Source organism: Falco naumanni, chromosome 2 (assembly GCF_017639655.2).
Source record: "Falco naumanni isolate bFalNau1 chromosome 2, bFalNau1.pat, whole genome shotgun sequence".
Taxonomy (NCBI): Eukaryota; Metazoa; Chordata; class Aves; order Falconiformes; family Falconidae; genus Falco; species Falco naumanni.
In genome coordinates this window covers 24,662,313-24,679,056 of record NC_054055.1, presented here as the reverse complement: position 1 = coordinate 24,679,056, position 16,744 = coordinate 24,662,313, and the positions used below count along the sequence as shown (strand labels likewise).

Genomic DNA, 16,744 nt, shown 5'->3' with positions numbered 1-16,744 from the left:
TATCTTCATCTGAGGGAGTCCAATACTCAAAATCCAGCACTAAATATACAGGAAGAAAAGCTATCATTCTTTTTTTTTTTTTAACTTGCAAGTTAAACTTTCTTTGATTCAAGAAAACCTCCTATCATTACAAATTAACTTCAAGTAATTTCCAAAAACTTGAAATCTAAAATGTGTTACATGGTTCCTTCAGTGTATTTCAGCATCTTCTGTCCTGAAGGGAATTTTCAATCACTGGGAAAAATCCTCAGGCTAGGAAATTTTCAAAGTCATTTCACCTTTCAAAGTAAAGCTAATTTAATGTAATTTCATTTGGTTTATGAAAACAGGATTTTGTAGATCATTCATCAGTAATTCTTCACTAATTTCATTTCTACCAGAGAAAGCCCTCAAATTGGTAGAAGTGAGATTCATTCAAACTGAGAACCTGGTAGATGACACACTGGGACTACTTTCAGACAAATATACATGCAAAACTCACTGAAATTACTGATTCCTTTCATTGTCCTGACATAACAAAAATCTTTCCAAAACCTGGTAGATTAACCAGCTATTTTAGTACAAGTTTATGACTTCCTTCACACTGTGATGCTACTCAGTCACTGCTACTTTACTAAGTAAAAATAGTACTAATCGCTCATAATGGAGTCAGTAATGTCTAGATGACTAAGTGTATTAAAAACCCATTTTTATTAAGTTAAAATCTGTCACCTTTCTTTTCAGAGGCATGCAAGCAATATTTTTCTCCTAAAACATACTTTTTTGCAACAGCAAACTTAACCTGATGAGAAACAAACAAACAAAAAAAAAAACTAATCAAGCTGACAAGAATGTATTGTACATTTTGCAAAAGACTGCAAAATCAGATCCTACCTTGTTACTGTTAAACTAGTGTTGAAATAGTGAAATACTATGAAACTATAAAGAAATACCAAAATGAAGCATCAGACCCTGGTATTTTTAGACTAGCTTCATTTGCCTTTACAAGATTGCTCACACAAGAGATGGTCAAGCTATACTTCATTTAGTTGCCTTCCTAACTCATTTAAATGTCAAGATTTTTTTTTTTCTGGTTTTCACTATAAAGAGAGAACAGAAAGGCTTGGATCAACTAGAACAGGGCTGAAAATATTATTAACATGTTACAGGCAGGATGGGGAGGGGGACACTCCTTTTCAGAACAGAGGTAACAAAGCATGACCCTTTTAGAACATGAATTTTTGTGAATGCAGTTGGAAACAAAATATGACACAACCTTCTCCCTCTTTGAAAGCAGTAGTTACAATATATGTAATGTCCCTTCCCCAAAAGGCATGTCTTGACTTTTTGCATTGTCCCAGAATGAAGATTAATTAGTTGAGAGATGAAAAAGTAAAAAATAGTGATTGTGGTAATACCACAATTTTTTGTGTGGTTTGACACAAAGCCTCATAATTCCATAATTACCCATAATTCCCATAACTACTCATTTGTGGAATGTTGTCAGTTGTGTCTCATTATCATTTCTGTTGACCACATAAGCATGTGAAATTAATCACAAGGATGAAAATGTATTTCTTGTGTTTCTTTGCTAAAATCTAAAGCATGACAGGTACTAGGGGAAAGCAAGAGAAAATAAAACTCTTCTGTGTCTTCTGTCATGTAATCTCCTTTAACCTATCCACTGTCAAAGGAGTGATACACAATGTGATAAAGACACAAATTTAAGGGTGCAGAAAAACGGAACTTAAAGTAAACTTGAGATCTGACCGAATTCCATCTATATCCCTTATTTTGCATTTCAAAATGAAATATTTTTAATTGTGTGAGTTGATCCTGAACAAAATGCTTTTTAATACAGTACATTTAAGAAAAATGTCCTTTGTGCACATGAAGATACAGAATTATACACGCAGTTTGTTCTGCATGCACTGATAATTCATCAGATAAAGAAATGTTCAGGTTTGTTTGGGTTTTGTTTATTTGTTTGAAAGCCTGACAAATTGAACATTACTTGAATGGGTTTTGTTAATAATAAAACCATTGTCAGCCTCTCACCACTGGTTGCATACCTCATACTTTCACTGTGGCAGACCCGGGTGTTAACTATGATGAACATTCTGATGCTTAATGCAGTGTTATAAAAGCTACCACCAAAGTAACATTTGTTTGGGCTGTAGATAAATTTTGACTTGCTAAAATTGCATTCTCCATAGCAATTAAAATTGAAAGGAAAAGGAAAAGCTTGTCTTAGTAATATATATTGCTTTGCTTGTTTTTGAATTTTATCTGTAGCTTTTATACCCAAAAAAAAAAGTGTTATCACTTTTCATACTCAGAACTAATTTTTTTACAAATTGAAGCCATTTTTGCTGTTATTTACTGAGCTATCAAGGATTTAGTACCTGTAGCAATTTAGATACTTCAGGGACTTGCCTGGCAAGAGACTAATTGTGATAAGGATGTCAAGTGTAACGAAGCTGTGCATGAAGGGAATCTTAAGGAAAAGAGACCAAACTCTACTGGAGTGACAGCTGCAGACTGCATTCCAGGAAAGGAAAAGTTCCCAAATGTTGTGCATACACTTAGTAGCAGAACCTTTGGCATTAGAAAAGTCTTACTATGTCTATCAAAAGACTCAATAACACTAGGTTTTGTGAGGGGCAACCAGTGTAACTAATAGAAACAGCTTTGCATGGAAGTCTGAATTGCCAAAATTTCTTTCTAGCAACACCAGTGAGCACTTGTGCACAAAAAAAAAAAAAAAATAGACTTGCTTATTTTTATTAAGGTAGCTTTGATTTGCTGTGCTTTGCGTCAAATCCAGAAATCTTGTTCAAAGTCTATTCAGAATTTTCTAAGATCTAAGATCTCCTTAATTTTGTCCTAGAGGTATCCCTTTTCTAGCTGATTTTACAAGTAGATTTTCATCCAGCTATCATTATTCCAGCTCTGTGTTTGAAAGACAATATTGTTTTTATGGCAGCCAGGGAAAATGATTTATTGTGGTTATCCACGGACTGGTAAGCAGCAGCATTGCTCTTAGTGTCCCTCACCTTGACCTTCACGAGTACATTACAGATGCAGGAAAAGTGACTTAGTCTCAGTATCTTCTTGGTCTTTGATCTTAACTGAAACTGCCACCATGGGAAGCAATAAACACAACCTGTCATGTTCTATTTTACAGTGGTCAGTTGTTCACATGGAAGTGAATTGAAATCTATGGCTTCATTTAGAAAAGGCCAGTAAATACAGACTGGACAATTCATTAACTACTGTCTAGTGCTGGAGACTTCAATCTGGTAACCTAAAACCTGTGAGAGATCATAACTTTGCACCTTTCCTTACATTTTCAAGTGTCTCCTTTATTTGTTTTAGTAATTTAATCATATGTTAGAAGTTAAGATTAAATAGGTAGCACTAAGTTCTATACTACATAAAATCAACTATAACAGCAAGCTGCTAATAATAATATATTTCCTTTTTATTGCACATTAAACCAAACAAGGCTAATTAAATAAGAGTTTTATCTAACACCCTCCCTCCTCTCCATACTGAGAACAGCAATAGTTGTCAAAGGTCTTCCAGAAGAGATGTGTTCTATGCACAGAGTATTTCTGTACAGGGTAATGCTGCTGTATCAACCTCATTGAGATCAATTTGTTTCACTATTTATCACAATACTTTCCCACTGATGGAAGAGGCTGAACACAGCCATTACTGTCAACTCAAATCTCCAGACATTTCAGCCCTGTGCTCATTACCAGGTTTTGCCCATTTGTCATGCCACAGCCATTAAATACTTGAGTGATCAGAAGCAGTTTCAAAATAAATAAAAGAATTATGTTGTCAATTGGTAACATAAATGTCTTGTAAACTAAGGAGGATGCAAAATGGAACAGGGATTTCTGGTCAAAAAAACTTTGAAATGTGTCTTTTATGACTGCTAAATACAACCCAAAATCTGAACACAATGATGACTATGGTCTAATAATGCATTTTACCATGCATTGCTTCCAGGATACAAACAGTCCCAGGGAACTGACTCAATTTATACATAACACCTGCATGCTGCATTAGAACGGTATACTCCAAACTTTTCCTAGAATTAAACAAGTACGTAAACCGGTATGCCCAAGTGCTGTGGCTTTGGCTATGAGCAGAGAGTAAAAGACAGAGGCGATAAGTAGCCTCTCTTCTATTTAATTTTACTGTAGAGGAGGGAGATAACTGAGCATTTTGGAAAATGTCAGTCTCTGAACATTCCTGAATACCAATCACTATTAAAAACTGACTGTAATAGAAGAGTAATGAAATACAGTCAGATAGTTTTTACACTAGTTTATTCTATCAAGGTATTTTGTACCTTTCCTTGTTTACAAGAAACATTCTAAAGAGAAAACTCTTGGAGTAAATAGAAGATATTTAATTAATGCATTCTTTCCCCCATTTGCTTGCAGCTGATGGATCGTTTAACTGCTCCGCACAGTTTTAATCCAGGTTATAACAGCACAACTGATTGTTTGAACACCTGATCAATATCAGCCGCCTTAATGCTAAGTCCTTCCATTTGCAGCACTGCTGCCCATTTTTCACTTGCAGCTCTGCAGCATCTCTCCCAGGCTGCTGTGGCAGTGTTTTCCAGAGCCTTCCTGGCAGTACTCTTGCATTGCAGCTCCTATGCTGCAGATCTTCTGGCTTTGTTCTCATGGCCTTGCACCTGCAAACCCCAGCCACGTTGTCATGGTGGGGTCTCATAGGAATAAGCTCCCACTGGCCTGAAACTCACACCTCCCACCTGCCTCCTTTCTTTGTCTCTTGTTTTGTAAACTCAACCACAGTGTGCAGCAAAGTACATAATGGTCATGTAAATACTTCATAAATGTTATCCAACAATGCACATGCTCAGAAGCTTAACAATCAATCACTGTGCTACAACTACTCTTAATTAACATATTCCAATCAACATTAACATATAGCAAGTTTAAGTAGGTCCCAAAGAAAAGATCACAGCACTAGAGGGGAAAAAAAGGCAAAAAATAATCCTTCTCATCTCCACCTAGTGCACTGGAGAGAGCCCCAAGAGGAGAATACTTTTTCTGGCCAGGCACCAAGAAGAGTTTTCCATTTTCCTTTTCTCTCTCTCTCCTCATTGACTTTTTTATTTCTCACCTATGTAGCTTTCTTTGCTAGAGCTGATGTGTGCCATCATCTACAGACCCTGCTAGTAAATCTCTGATCACGTAAGGTTGTCACAACATTCTTTGTGCTGCACACTAATGAAATCCCAATCACGTGTCTGCTCTCCATGATTCCTTTTGTGATGTCTTCTCAAAAGGAGACAGTTATCCCAGATGAGTTTTGCTTTCGTTTCTATCATCTTCACGCATCACTATCACCACCCTTCCACTCAAATCATATATGTAGCTCCATGCTCTTCTTTTTCCTCTTTCTGCATCTGTAAACAGGAGCAGAGGTACCCCATATTATTTGGTCTTGTCTTGCTTTTTTCTCCTCCTAATAATAACTCAGATGCAGAACATGAATTTACCAACATGAGTATAGTGGGTCTCCCTGTCCTGAAGCTTGCAATTTCATATACCATCTTTTTTTCTCATTCCTTCTCATTTTCAATACTTTTTATATGTGTTCTTTAATCCCTAGATTTCACAAATCTATCCCAGTACATTACATGCTACCTGACATCTGATATTCATTTAACTTCATCCCTTCCTCTGCCTTCTCTCCATAAAATTAATCAAACTCATTGGCAACAATTCAAGCTGCACTTTAAACTCCTCCCTATCCAACTCCCAGTTCTCTCTGGCATCCACTTCCAGTCACCAGTGCTCACCCAAAACAATCGTTCTCATTATTCTTGCTTTCTCCATACAAACTGCTCAAAAATACTGGCACTGGAAGGGTCCACACATCCCCTGGACAACTCATGGATTCACAAACCTGAAAAACATCTTTTTTACTTCTTAAAGATGGGGAAAATCCAACTTGTGTATTATCAGGTATCCCTCAGTCAGCCTGCATCAGGCTGGATACTACTATACCACCATTATTATACTACCACATGCCATTAATCACAACAAAACTAATCACATTATTTTCATCTTCTTTGTTCCAAATGTGCTTATATGATTAAAAGACAGAACTCAGAATATAATCTTCCATTATGACTATATCAACAGAGAAAGCTGCTGCTTTTTAACAGATTAAATATTTGCAATTTGTAAATATCATAAGCAGTGAACAGGCAAGTGGTTGGTATGTTCAAAGCTGAGAATTTGCATGAAATGGCACTTAAATTGTCCTAAATGTATTATGAACAGAAGTTGGCTTGAAGTCAACAATCCTTCATAATGCACATATAAATTGTCAGCATAATTTAAAAGAGCTTTATTGTATTGCTATTTTTCACTTACTGTTGATGGTACAAAGCAAACATTGCCACGAAGTTATTCTGTAAGGTCATTAGTTTGCTTCAGATAAATTCACCAAAAACAGACTCCATTGCTAATCAAATATGTCAAATAATCAAGGTTCAACTGGGAAGTAATTTTCTTATTATTTAATCTGACTGAATTTCATTAATTAAGGCTCTTTTTCCCAATCAAATAATGTATGAGTAAGGAATTAAACTAATATGTGTTATCTGTAAAAAAACCCATGTATTTTAAGTAATCATTTAAGCTGAACAAGAGAGCATTAACAGTGCAGGTCATTCTTGTTTAGGATTACATCTCAGTCCCATTTAATTATAGACCATTGTTTTACTGTTTTCAATTTATACAGAATATGAGCTTACAAAATATTTAGGTGCTTTTTAAGTTTTTGTACCTCCCAAGAATTCTCTTCTGTATAGAAACCACTTTGTAGAAAGCATCTTCACCTCTCACTGTCAAGCGATTTAGATGACAGCAAGCAAGCCTCAGTAAATCCCTGTAGGCACAGTAAAGAAGTGACTGAAACACCCCTTAGGCTTTCATCATAAAAGTATTTTTGCAATGGCAGTCAGTGTTTGCCTGGTCTTTTTTTGCCATTGATTTAAGCTTTTGTGGAACCATGATCATTTATAGTAGTCTCACTACCCCTTTTAGACATGCTCTTCCCACGCAGAGAGACAATTTTCACCGCATGTTGTCCAGGCTGAGTTCCCAGCCTGAATCCTCAGCACAATGACAGGCAGCCTTTCTAGAACCCAGGCCTTTGCATGCAGAAGGCGAGAGCTGTGAGTCGCCACAGCATCTCTATTGACTACCCAGTATTTTGAACTTCCTTGTCTTTTTGTCCCTCTTTCCAAGATAAATCAGAGCTGTGTTCACAGGACTGTAGTTGGAGTGTGGAAGGGAAGTATGACGATCGATGTGGAAAATGAGCAGCATTCGAAACAGGATTAAGTGAAAGCTAGGATTGGTATAATGACAAGAGAAAGATTCAGGGTTTCTAGGTTTCATATCTATTTTACACATGTGATTCTGTAGTTTGAACATATAACTGTGTAATAAGCAAAACAACATTTAATTCTTCCATGGAGGAGGTAGAGGGAAGTAAGCAGAGACTTACTAAAGGTTCAGAAAGTGTACTATAGCATAACTGTGAGCTCCGTTTCAAATGCAGGCAGGCAAAGATTGTTCTTGTGCAAAGCCTTCAAAAGAAAAGGTTGGATACTGAATGAACGGCCTTGGTTTAGAGATAAAAACACAGCAAATGAATGGACAGATTAACAGGGAGGTTTCCTAGCAACTGACTCACAATAATGAACTCACTCTCCCAGAAAGAGTAATACTGTTCACTTGAACCAGATGTAAAGGTTAGTTTACTGTGAAGCAACTCACAAACTCTTAGGATTTATGAAGTGGAAAGGAAAAAATACACACCCAGCTTCCTCTCTGTAGGGATGTAGGATGGCTGAAGAAGTACTAATTCACCAACAGTAATTCCTCTGCAAGTTGGCTTCCCCCCTTCCACTGCAAATTCCCAGCATTAGGGCAATGGGTGCAAAAGGCAAATCCAACAAGGTGACCCATGTTGAGCAAAGTATGCATATTACATGCTTCTTGGAGCCTTTTCGAGTTTGGGGAAGTATCTCCACATCAAAAGCAAATGCTATGTATAGGTGGCACCAATTCTTGTAAAAAATTACTTCATGCAAGACCTTACAGGTATAGCTAATTAGATACATTGCAGGCACAGCTATGACCTCAGATAACATGCCACACTGCAGCAGAGAGAGCAATAGATTGACACAGCACTAAGCACTGGAGCTTCCCAGAACCTGATGAATAGGATACTCAGGAGCATAATACAAATTATACAATAATTTGTTTTCCTAGAGAAAACATTTCCTAGAGAGATGGCATTGATAGCTGTATTATTATTTATTTACTGCTTAATGAAGACCAGGATTGTGTTGAGTGTTACAGTAGGTCCATGGCTGATGCTGGCCTTGAAGGTTACATTTAGCTTTCCTTAAAATAATTAGAAGTTGGCTGTTAAACCTATCTGTTTTATTTTGGGGGTTTTCTTAAGCCTTGACTTAGGTAAAGTACAAGATATATTCCACACAGTAGAGGTTTATACTGAACAAATATAAATAATTTTGATATTTGGCTAAATGGGTAATATATGATATTCAGAACACCAAGGAATATAGATTTTTCTAACAAAATGCTACTTTGAAATAGTGCACTTATTGCAAAATATGTCTTGTCACTGGAAAACATAAAATTAGTAGAATAAAAAGGAGCTTTTAAAAATGTACACTTAATAAAATCAAAATTTAGATGTAGGCAAAAAAATTTAAACACTAACCATTTCAGCTTTGAATAATATTGGGACCACATGGTTGCTGATAGACCAGGCTGTTCTAACTTATGTTGGTCCAGGTGAGAGATCTTTCTACACTGTTTGCATCCAGGTCACCAGTTTTTGTCTTCCCCAGAGGGGAGAGTATGTGTCTGCTTTTGTTGAAGCATTACATCTTTTTGCACTGAGAGAAGACTAAAAGCATAAGACAAAGTTTCTGACCTTAGATCTTTTCTTAATGGAGTCTCTGCTGCATTCCTGCTTAGCAGTTTTTTTAAAGCTGCATTGTAATCACTCAAATTTAAGCAGCAGCTGCAATGACAGGGTGCAGAGACTTTTTTAAGATTCAGAAGGCCAGTGCATCAGTTTAAACACACACACACTGGCTTTGTTGTGATCTTGAACCTCTCATTACGAGATAAACTGATCAACAAAATAATCTGTCTTCCAAGACTTGGAAGAGTCTGTAAAATTCATAAAGACCACTTTATAAATACCACTGAACATCAAATGATATGGTATTTTTAAAGGTCCTGTTCAAACATAGCTCCTGCCTATCTGAATGGAAGCGAAAATGTCCATTATTTCCCATGTTCAAAAATCTAATGTCTGAGCATATATCCATCTGTATAAACACAGTGAGTTTAATTTCATTCCCGTCACACATCCTAAGCAATGCTGGCTGCACATCCTGTTAAGCTGTAATAAATGTGTTTCATAGGGATCTATTGTACTGCACTGCTCTCCACTTACAGCAATGATTCTTTCAATTGCTGCTTGTCTGTCCAGTTATGCAGGTGTGCAGATGAAATACTTATATTTTTCCTGATAAGAATATTAGGATTCACGCATTCATGAACCCTATAGAAACTGGAGTGACAGCCAAGATTTTTAAAAGCTCCTGAGCAATGAAACCACAGTTGCTATCCATTATGCATTTCCTCCCACTTAACAACAAAACACACATTAAATGTAAATTACCCTCAAAAGGGGACAAATGTGGACTGATTCTGGCCTTCTAGCAGCTAAAGCTTTATACCAGGATCACTAATCATCTTGAGCAACCCATGTTTCAACGGCTAGTAAATGTTACTGTCCTAGGCAACATAAAGACATTGTAGCCTGAATTTGGTTCCTGGTAGAACTGTGTGCTCTTCTTCTGCATTTAGAGCTGCAGGGTACTCAGATATTCTTTCCACTGCTGTGATTTTGATATGCCAAAGCAAGAATACAGGAAATGCATTATACCTCACTGGTCTGAGTATCTTCTCTCCAAACACTCTAGTAGGCAAAACACTACAATTGTATTCACGCTTTTAGATCTACAGGTTTATAAAGCTATAGACTATGCCCACATTCACTTTGGTCTCCCTGGCAGCCTTGATGTTCTGCCTCTCTTTTCCTTCTTTGCATGAGTGTGCTTTGGTAAAGATTTTGCCCCGGTGCTACATGGCATATTACGACAAGTTCAGTTCCAAATCTGCAAATGAAGATAAGATTGGCTGAAGAACATGTGCCAAGGCATGCTGGAAAGGAATTCTTCTGCCTCGAAGGAAAAACTAAAGTATAGAAGATTGGATCTTGGAACCAATCCTGTTTTATCTTGTCTTTAATGACCTTGGCAGAAAAGAGTGTGGAAAAGACAACTGTATGGTACAAAACTGGACATATTACCAATACAGCAGATGATGAAAGTAACACATAGGAACAGACAAGAAATGTAATATTTCAAAGCACAAGGTCATGCACATATGGACGACTGATTATAAAGTAGGATTTCATAATTTGCAAATGATTAAGGATAAAGATCTGAGTGTATCTACCTGAGTACAGAATCAATATGTGTCAAAAAAAACAGCCAAAGTTGAATGCAGGTGAAGTTGGTAGCATATTTCAGCACAGCTAGAGAAGTATCAACATGTACACCTGTAGTAAAACTTTATTTTGAATGCAGGATACAATTCTGCTCATTCACAATCAAACTGACTCAAATTAGAACCACTGCACAGGAATATTATGACACAGTGAACATGTAATTCAATGAAAGACTGTCAGTCTTTGCTTGGTTAGCAAAGTAAATAAAATCTGAGAAGGAAAATGCCTATATCCAATAAAAGTTTCTTAAAGTGAAACACGAAGGAAGTGCATATCAACATCTGTATAAAATATAATGTAAGGTATATTATATTATATTAGCTATATAGTAATCAGATATTAAAATGTCACATATATACTATACTATATATGGTAAATATAAGTCATATACCATATTGTATTATTTTTATTAAAATATGTTATATCCTGTGACATTATATTATTTTATAAAATGTACTAAACACTATACAATACATTATATATGTACTATATATAGTACTATATAAACTGAAGATATATAATAGTCAATAGTGGAAGAATATAATACTGGTTTATATAATACAGCAGTATATAATGTTATATATTTTAATGGATATATTATTGTTTGTGTAATTATTAAAATTATGCATCATATCTTATAGATTGGATAATTGTAGTAATTGTATGTTACATAATTAATTTTTACATAATTATGCCCAAAATATTAACTATATGTAATTTATAATATAATGCTATACAAACTCTACATTAACGTTGAAAAATATCTCTTACGTTCACGTATCATACAAAGTAGCAATGATAAGGTAATTTAGAGATATTTTTAGGACATTTTATCTATCTATCCTCAGTTAATCTGCTAAAATTATTTCCATTTGACTATTAAGAGGAAAAAAAATGCCTTGAAAGGAACAAAAATACGATAATTTGCTAAAATTATTGGTGCTCACATTAAATCAAGAATTTGCAAGCATTTTAAGGATTGCTACACAATGTAGTCAAGGTGTTGTCAGGGTGACTTTTGTTCCCTCTTACCTGCTCTTTCCCTGAGTAGTGACTATTTTAAATCAACAATACCTGTGGGCTAGGGATCCCTAAATCTGATGGAGCAACATTTATTGACTTCAGTAAGTCTGGATGAAACAATGATTTTCTACATGCAAAATCTAGCAGTATCACTTGAATTTATGAAATAATACAGAGATTCTTAGCTAAAGACGTTTGTCTTCCAAAAGGCTGTTCTACTTTCCAGTTTTCTCTTTTCTGATCATAATTTTGGGTCATTGTAATTACTGTTTGCTAGAATACTAAAAAACAAAAAGTTGAACTTGTTCTCTATGTACACTTATTCAGGGATTGCATGTTTCAGATTTAAATACAGAAAGATTTCAACAGGTAAAATGAGAAACTGTTTGTATTTCCTCAATCATATTTAGTATTAATTTTCTCTGTGCTAATAAAAATTGATCAACATTATCTTTCAAGTTATCTTAATTTCATTACAGTAGCGAGACATACTCCAAATGTCACAGCATTGTAGGGAGGAGGAAGAGGAAGAAAGAGCCCTTCATTTGTAAGAGGTCTTGATTGCATTCAGAATATTTCTGTTCATCCCCTTAATGAATTTCTTTGTGCTAGTTTGGAATAATTTCCTTTGAGCATGCAAATATGCAGGGTGTGCTTTAAGCAAAGTCAAAGTTAATAAAAAACTGAAATCCTCTTCTTTAATCCCTATTAATGATTGTATAAATGCAATATTCTGATAATCCTCAAAAGAGGGTATTAGGGCACATAAACAGTGCAAGATGAAAGCTGTAATCATGAGTTTCTCAAACTGTACAAAACACCCTCGTAAACTATACCTTGAGCACAGATTTACTGAATTTTAAAGTGGCACTTCATCCTCCTTTCAGCAAGCGTCCTCTGCAGATTTAATGATCAGGAACATCCTCCTGATGCACGCAGGGAGATACGGCTGCAGGGTTGAGACCGCGGCGGACACCGTGTCAGATGAGACGGAGCTGCTTGTTAGGGGTGAGTATGCTCACAGTGCTGCCTGAAAACACACTCACCAGAAAATATTGTACCAGGAAATTTAAGTATGTGGGTTTCAGGGACATCCGTGCTACACATCATTTTTCAGATTTTATACTACTGAGAACATTTTTTATTAGCCTACTGTCTTTGAAAGCAGTTTCACCATAAACTGACCTGCAGACATGACAACGAGAAACAAAAGACAGTTGGTTAATGGATATGCAGTCTTGAGATAGGTAATAGCACAAAAGGTATACCAGATCAGTCAAAACGTAGACAAGTGGCGTCAAGGTGTAGACAAGGCCTGTGTAAGGTAGGTAGGCTGAGTCTGTGTTTTTTTTATGTAATGCTTTACATTTCATCTTATGGTCAAGCCATTCTGTCAGCTTTAACGGTTTAGGAATATTCATTCGCTTCCTAAGAGGAGGAGGGACCATGCAGCCTTTTGTAAAATAGATATGAGCAAGGAACCAAAAGGCCCATAATATGACATGGGTTTGGTTTTATTCAGACGTGGAATTGTCACCACCAAATTTTGGCTGCATCTTTAGACTCAGATCTGTCATCTGTTGAGTTGCTTTACCTGTCATTTAATGTTCCTGATTATGCACAGGAGCACAGAGCCATTGCCCTGCAGGACCCCAGATCACATCCCGTATCATATCCCAGACCCACTAGTTTACAATAAAGCAGAGTATTAGCACTATGTGCACTCTGTTAAGCAGAGTATTTCTGCATTCTGCACTACTTGTGTGTGTGTGTACTCACACATGTGTTCAGTGCCTGACTGGACCAGAGGACTCACTTACCAGCATCAGAGCCCACTCACTGGCATTACAACTGGTGAGTCCTGCAATGCCAGGATAGGTAGATCCCTGCTCAGCAGCACAGCTGGATAGCGTTACTGTAGATTGTACATTTTTGGAAGCATAAATCAAGCTAGACATTTTATTGAATTTTGAAAAACTCCAGATAAAAAAAAAAATCAAGATTATTTAGAGATTATAATCTTTCAAAAATATTTATTCCACCACAACTTTAGATTTGAGATGTTCGTATTCATTGCTTTTAGGACAAATATATGCTTTAAATGATAAGGAATGTTTCTGGCTGACTGCAGGGCTCTTCACATTTTGATGAAAGTAGCTGTTAAATATTTCCATAAAGTCACTTTGAGGACCATCAGATTTCTATGAGCTATGGCGCTATAAGGATGGTGGTATTCAGTTGCCTCAACACAGACACATAATGTCATTTTAGCTGCCTTATGAAATCTGATTCATCCTTGCAGGTTACGCAGGGCCTTTTGTGTTACCTTTACCTCGCTCAGAGAGGAGCTGGAGGCTCTACAGATAGGCAAGGAAATCTCAACTTTAATGCCATTAAGCTTATCAGTGACAAAAAATCTCTGAGCTTACTATTATCGAGGAGACTGCAGACTGGACACAAAATTATTTTTTTAAGAGTACTGGTTATATAAATGAGTTTATTGAATTTGGTGTTGAAAATAAATGCTTCTCTGAGGAACAGATTTGAGATTTTTAAAAAAAAAAGAAAGGGCATTGTAAGCAGTATCAGAATGTATGCGTGTGGGTGTCTCATTACCATGCCACCTTGCTGATGAAATGAAAACTGCAAGTGCTTTTTAATGGAATTTAAATTCAAATATAATTTGCTTGCAATGTTTTCCTTTTCTTGAGTCTATGATTTGATAATTTTAAGATACAGTAAGAAATGTTTGCTTCGCTTTCACAAAATGCTTTATACTGTGTGACTTCTTTTGTCCGATGTAAAATTCAGTTTTCATGGAACTATAGGATATGTTTGGTTTGCTGAAGTAGTTAATTTCCTTAAGATATCCATAAAACTTACACAAAAGAGAGTAATGCTAGTATTGCTTTCACCAAAAAACGTAGAATGGTTTTGTTTTGTATTCCAGAAAATGTTTAAAACATTCAGTACAGAGTCGCTAATGATTACTCTTTATAAACTTCAGCATTTCAAAGATCCAGAATATTTAGGAAAATCTAATCTATCTCTTCATATACTGCTACAGGCATTTCATTTTAATTTCAGTATCTCTAATTCTTTTTTCTCCCCCTATCTCAGTTTATAGAGTGCACTCAGTGGTTTGCAATTTGACACTGTCTGATGATCCGAAATTGCAGCACCTTTCAAACTTCTTTAGGTTTAGCTTTTGGAGGTACTGGACGTTGCTTAGGAGAAGACACCATGAGCAACAGATGTCTCAATAAGTATTTCAGTAAACTCTGAAGAATTCCACCTGACAGAGGAAGCCATCATCTATGAAGAAAACCCATTGCCACTATGCAGTAAAGTCTGAAATCCAAACCTATGTTATTCTTTATTTCCGGTAGAGTTTCTAGGTAAAATAATTTCATTTTAGGCATATTACAAAACATCTTTGTGTTTGAAATGTTGCAGCCCATGGCCAAACTGAGATAGTAGAACCTTTGTTATGAACTGTTAGAAGTACTGATGCAAGAAAAGTTCCAGCACATCCTTGTTCTGACCTTTCTCTCCTTTTGCCTCTACAGAAAATGCCAGTCTTGAATGCTGATAGTATCATACCACCATACAACAGCATTTCAAATGTTAGTTATATTGTAAGGAACATGTAGGGTGGGGTTTTTTAATATATCACTGTAATTTTTAATCCAAAAAATGTTCTGCTTCCACCATTTCTACAGGAAATACATTGGACATGAAGAGTAAATTACATTAAAATAATCTAATTTTCCATCCTTTAGATATTCATGAATATCAGAATTATTGCTATTAGTAAGCTTACTAAATTTATACTGAATTATGTATTCCGCTGCTGCATTATTTTTAAGTCAAAGGACAGTTTTCTAGAACTTTGTAATACCTTGCTGCAGCCTCTTCAGATGCAGTAAAGAGAAACAAACTATTTACAGGTTCCTATTGCTCACAACTCGCATGCTGATCTTCAAGAGACAGACATTCACCACTGCATTTTCAAGCCATTGCAGTGTCTCAGTACCATTTATTACAGAGAAAGCATGCAGTATCCTTAAAGCATATTTATCTTTTTTGAAGACACTTGTGATAGTTACTTTATTGGAAGATTGCTTGAATATATAGCAGGTAACTAACTGTCACTATTTTCACCCTTGTTCTTTTTTGTTCTGCATTATACAGTAGAGGTTTAATTACAAAAATGTCACCGGTGAAAGACAATCTGAAGAACAGAGAATGAGTAGTGCCAAATAAAACTCAATTCTTTTGGGTCTAATTACTTACAAGAAGGTAATTAATGGTGCAAGAAGATTTCTGAATTGACTACATATGTATGTAAATGTGTGTGTGTGCACATGTGCAGAAGAAATTAAGACAGCAGCTAATTTCTATTCTGCAGCTTTCTACAATGAGCTACAGATCTTTTTTAAACTATTTTCAAACTGTTTTAAAATTCACTACCTCACAGGTCTTGATTTTAGGTAAGTTGCAGTGAAACACACAACTAACAGTATTTTCATTATGATATTTATCTAGTGAATCTCTTTCAGGAACACTTCAAAACTATATATGAAAAGATACTCTAGACCATGTTTGGACAAAATCAAGATTCAAGCCCCATCAGCGCATACGACTCAAAACAAAACATAAATGCTTTTCTAAATGTTTTGAAAATGTGATTAAACTAGGTCTATTAAAGTAAGAAAAAACTTTTTAGTGGTCCCTAGTAATTTCTCTGATCCTTAAATGCTGTTTTTCTAGCCCCGATTACTTTTTTTTTTCCTCTTTCTGTTTCATTTTTCTAATGCTACCAATAATCAGTATTTCATCAGAAACAGATGTTCTACTGGCAGCTGGACCTGTCAGGCAGTACATTAGCTTTCCAGCTTAAGTGTCTTGCATTTTAATCTTGGAGCGGGTTGTGAAATGAGCAGTATTTCAGTAGTCTCATGTTAGTCAACAGTGACCTTCAGAGGTCTGCTGTCCTGACATGCATGACATCATCTGTTTATATTCAGATAGGCTACTACCTAAATTC

At 35.9% G+C, this 16,744-nt stretch overlaps 1 protein-coding gene across 5 annotated transcripts in view; it reads left to right on the top strand.

The window, feature by feature from the left end:
- Nucleotides 1-16,744, top strand: part of CNTN5 (contactin 5) — a 674,696-nt gene that overhangs the window by 605,320 nt on the left and 52,632 nt on the right. For all 5 annotated transcript variants that reach the window (XM_040584292.1, XM_040584291.1, XM_040584293.1 and 2 more), the window contains one exon: nucleotides 12,582-12,702. In XM_040584292.1, coding sequence (XP_040440226.1) covers nucleotides 12,582-12,702 — 121 coding nt within the window. The remainder of the gene's footprint in view (nucleotides 1-12,581; nucleotides 12,703-16,744) is intronic.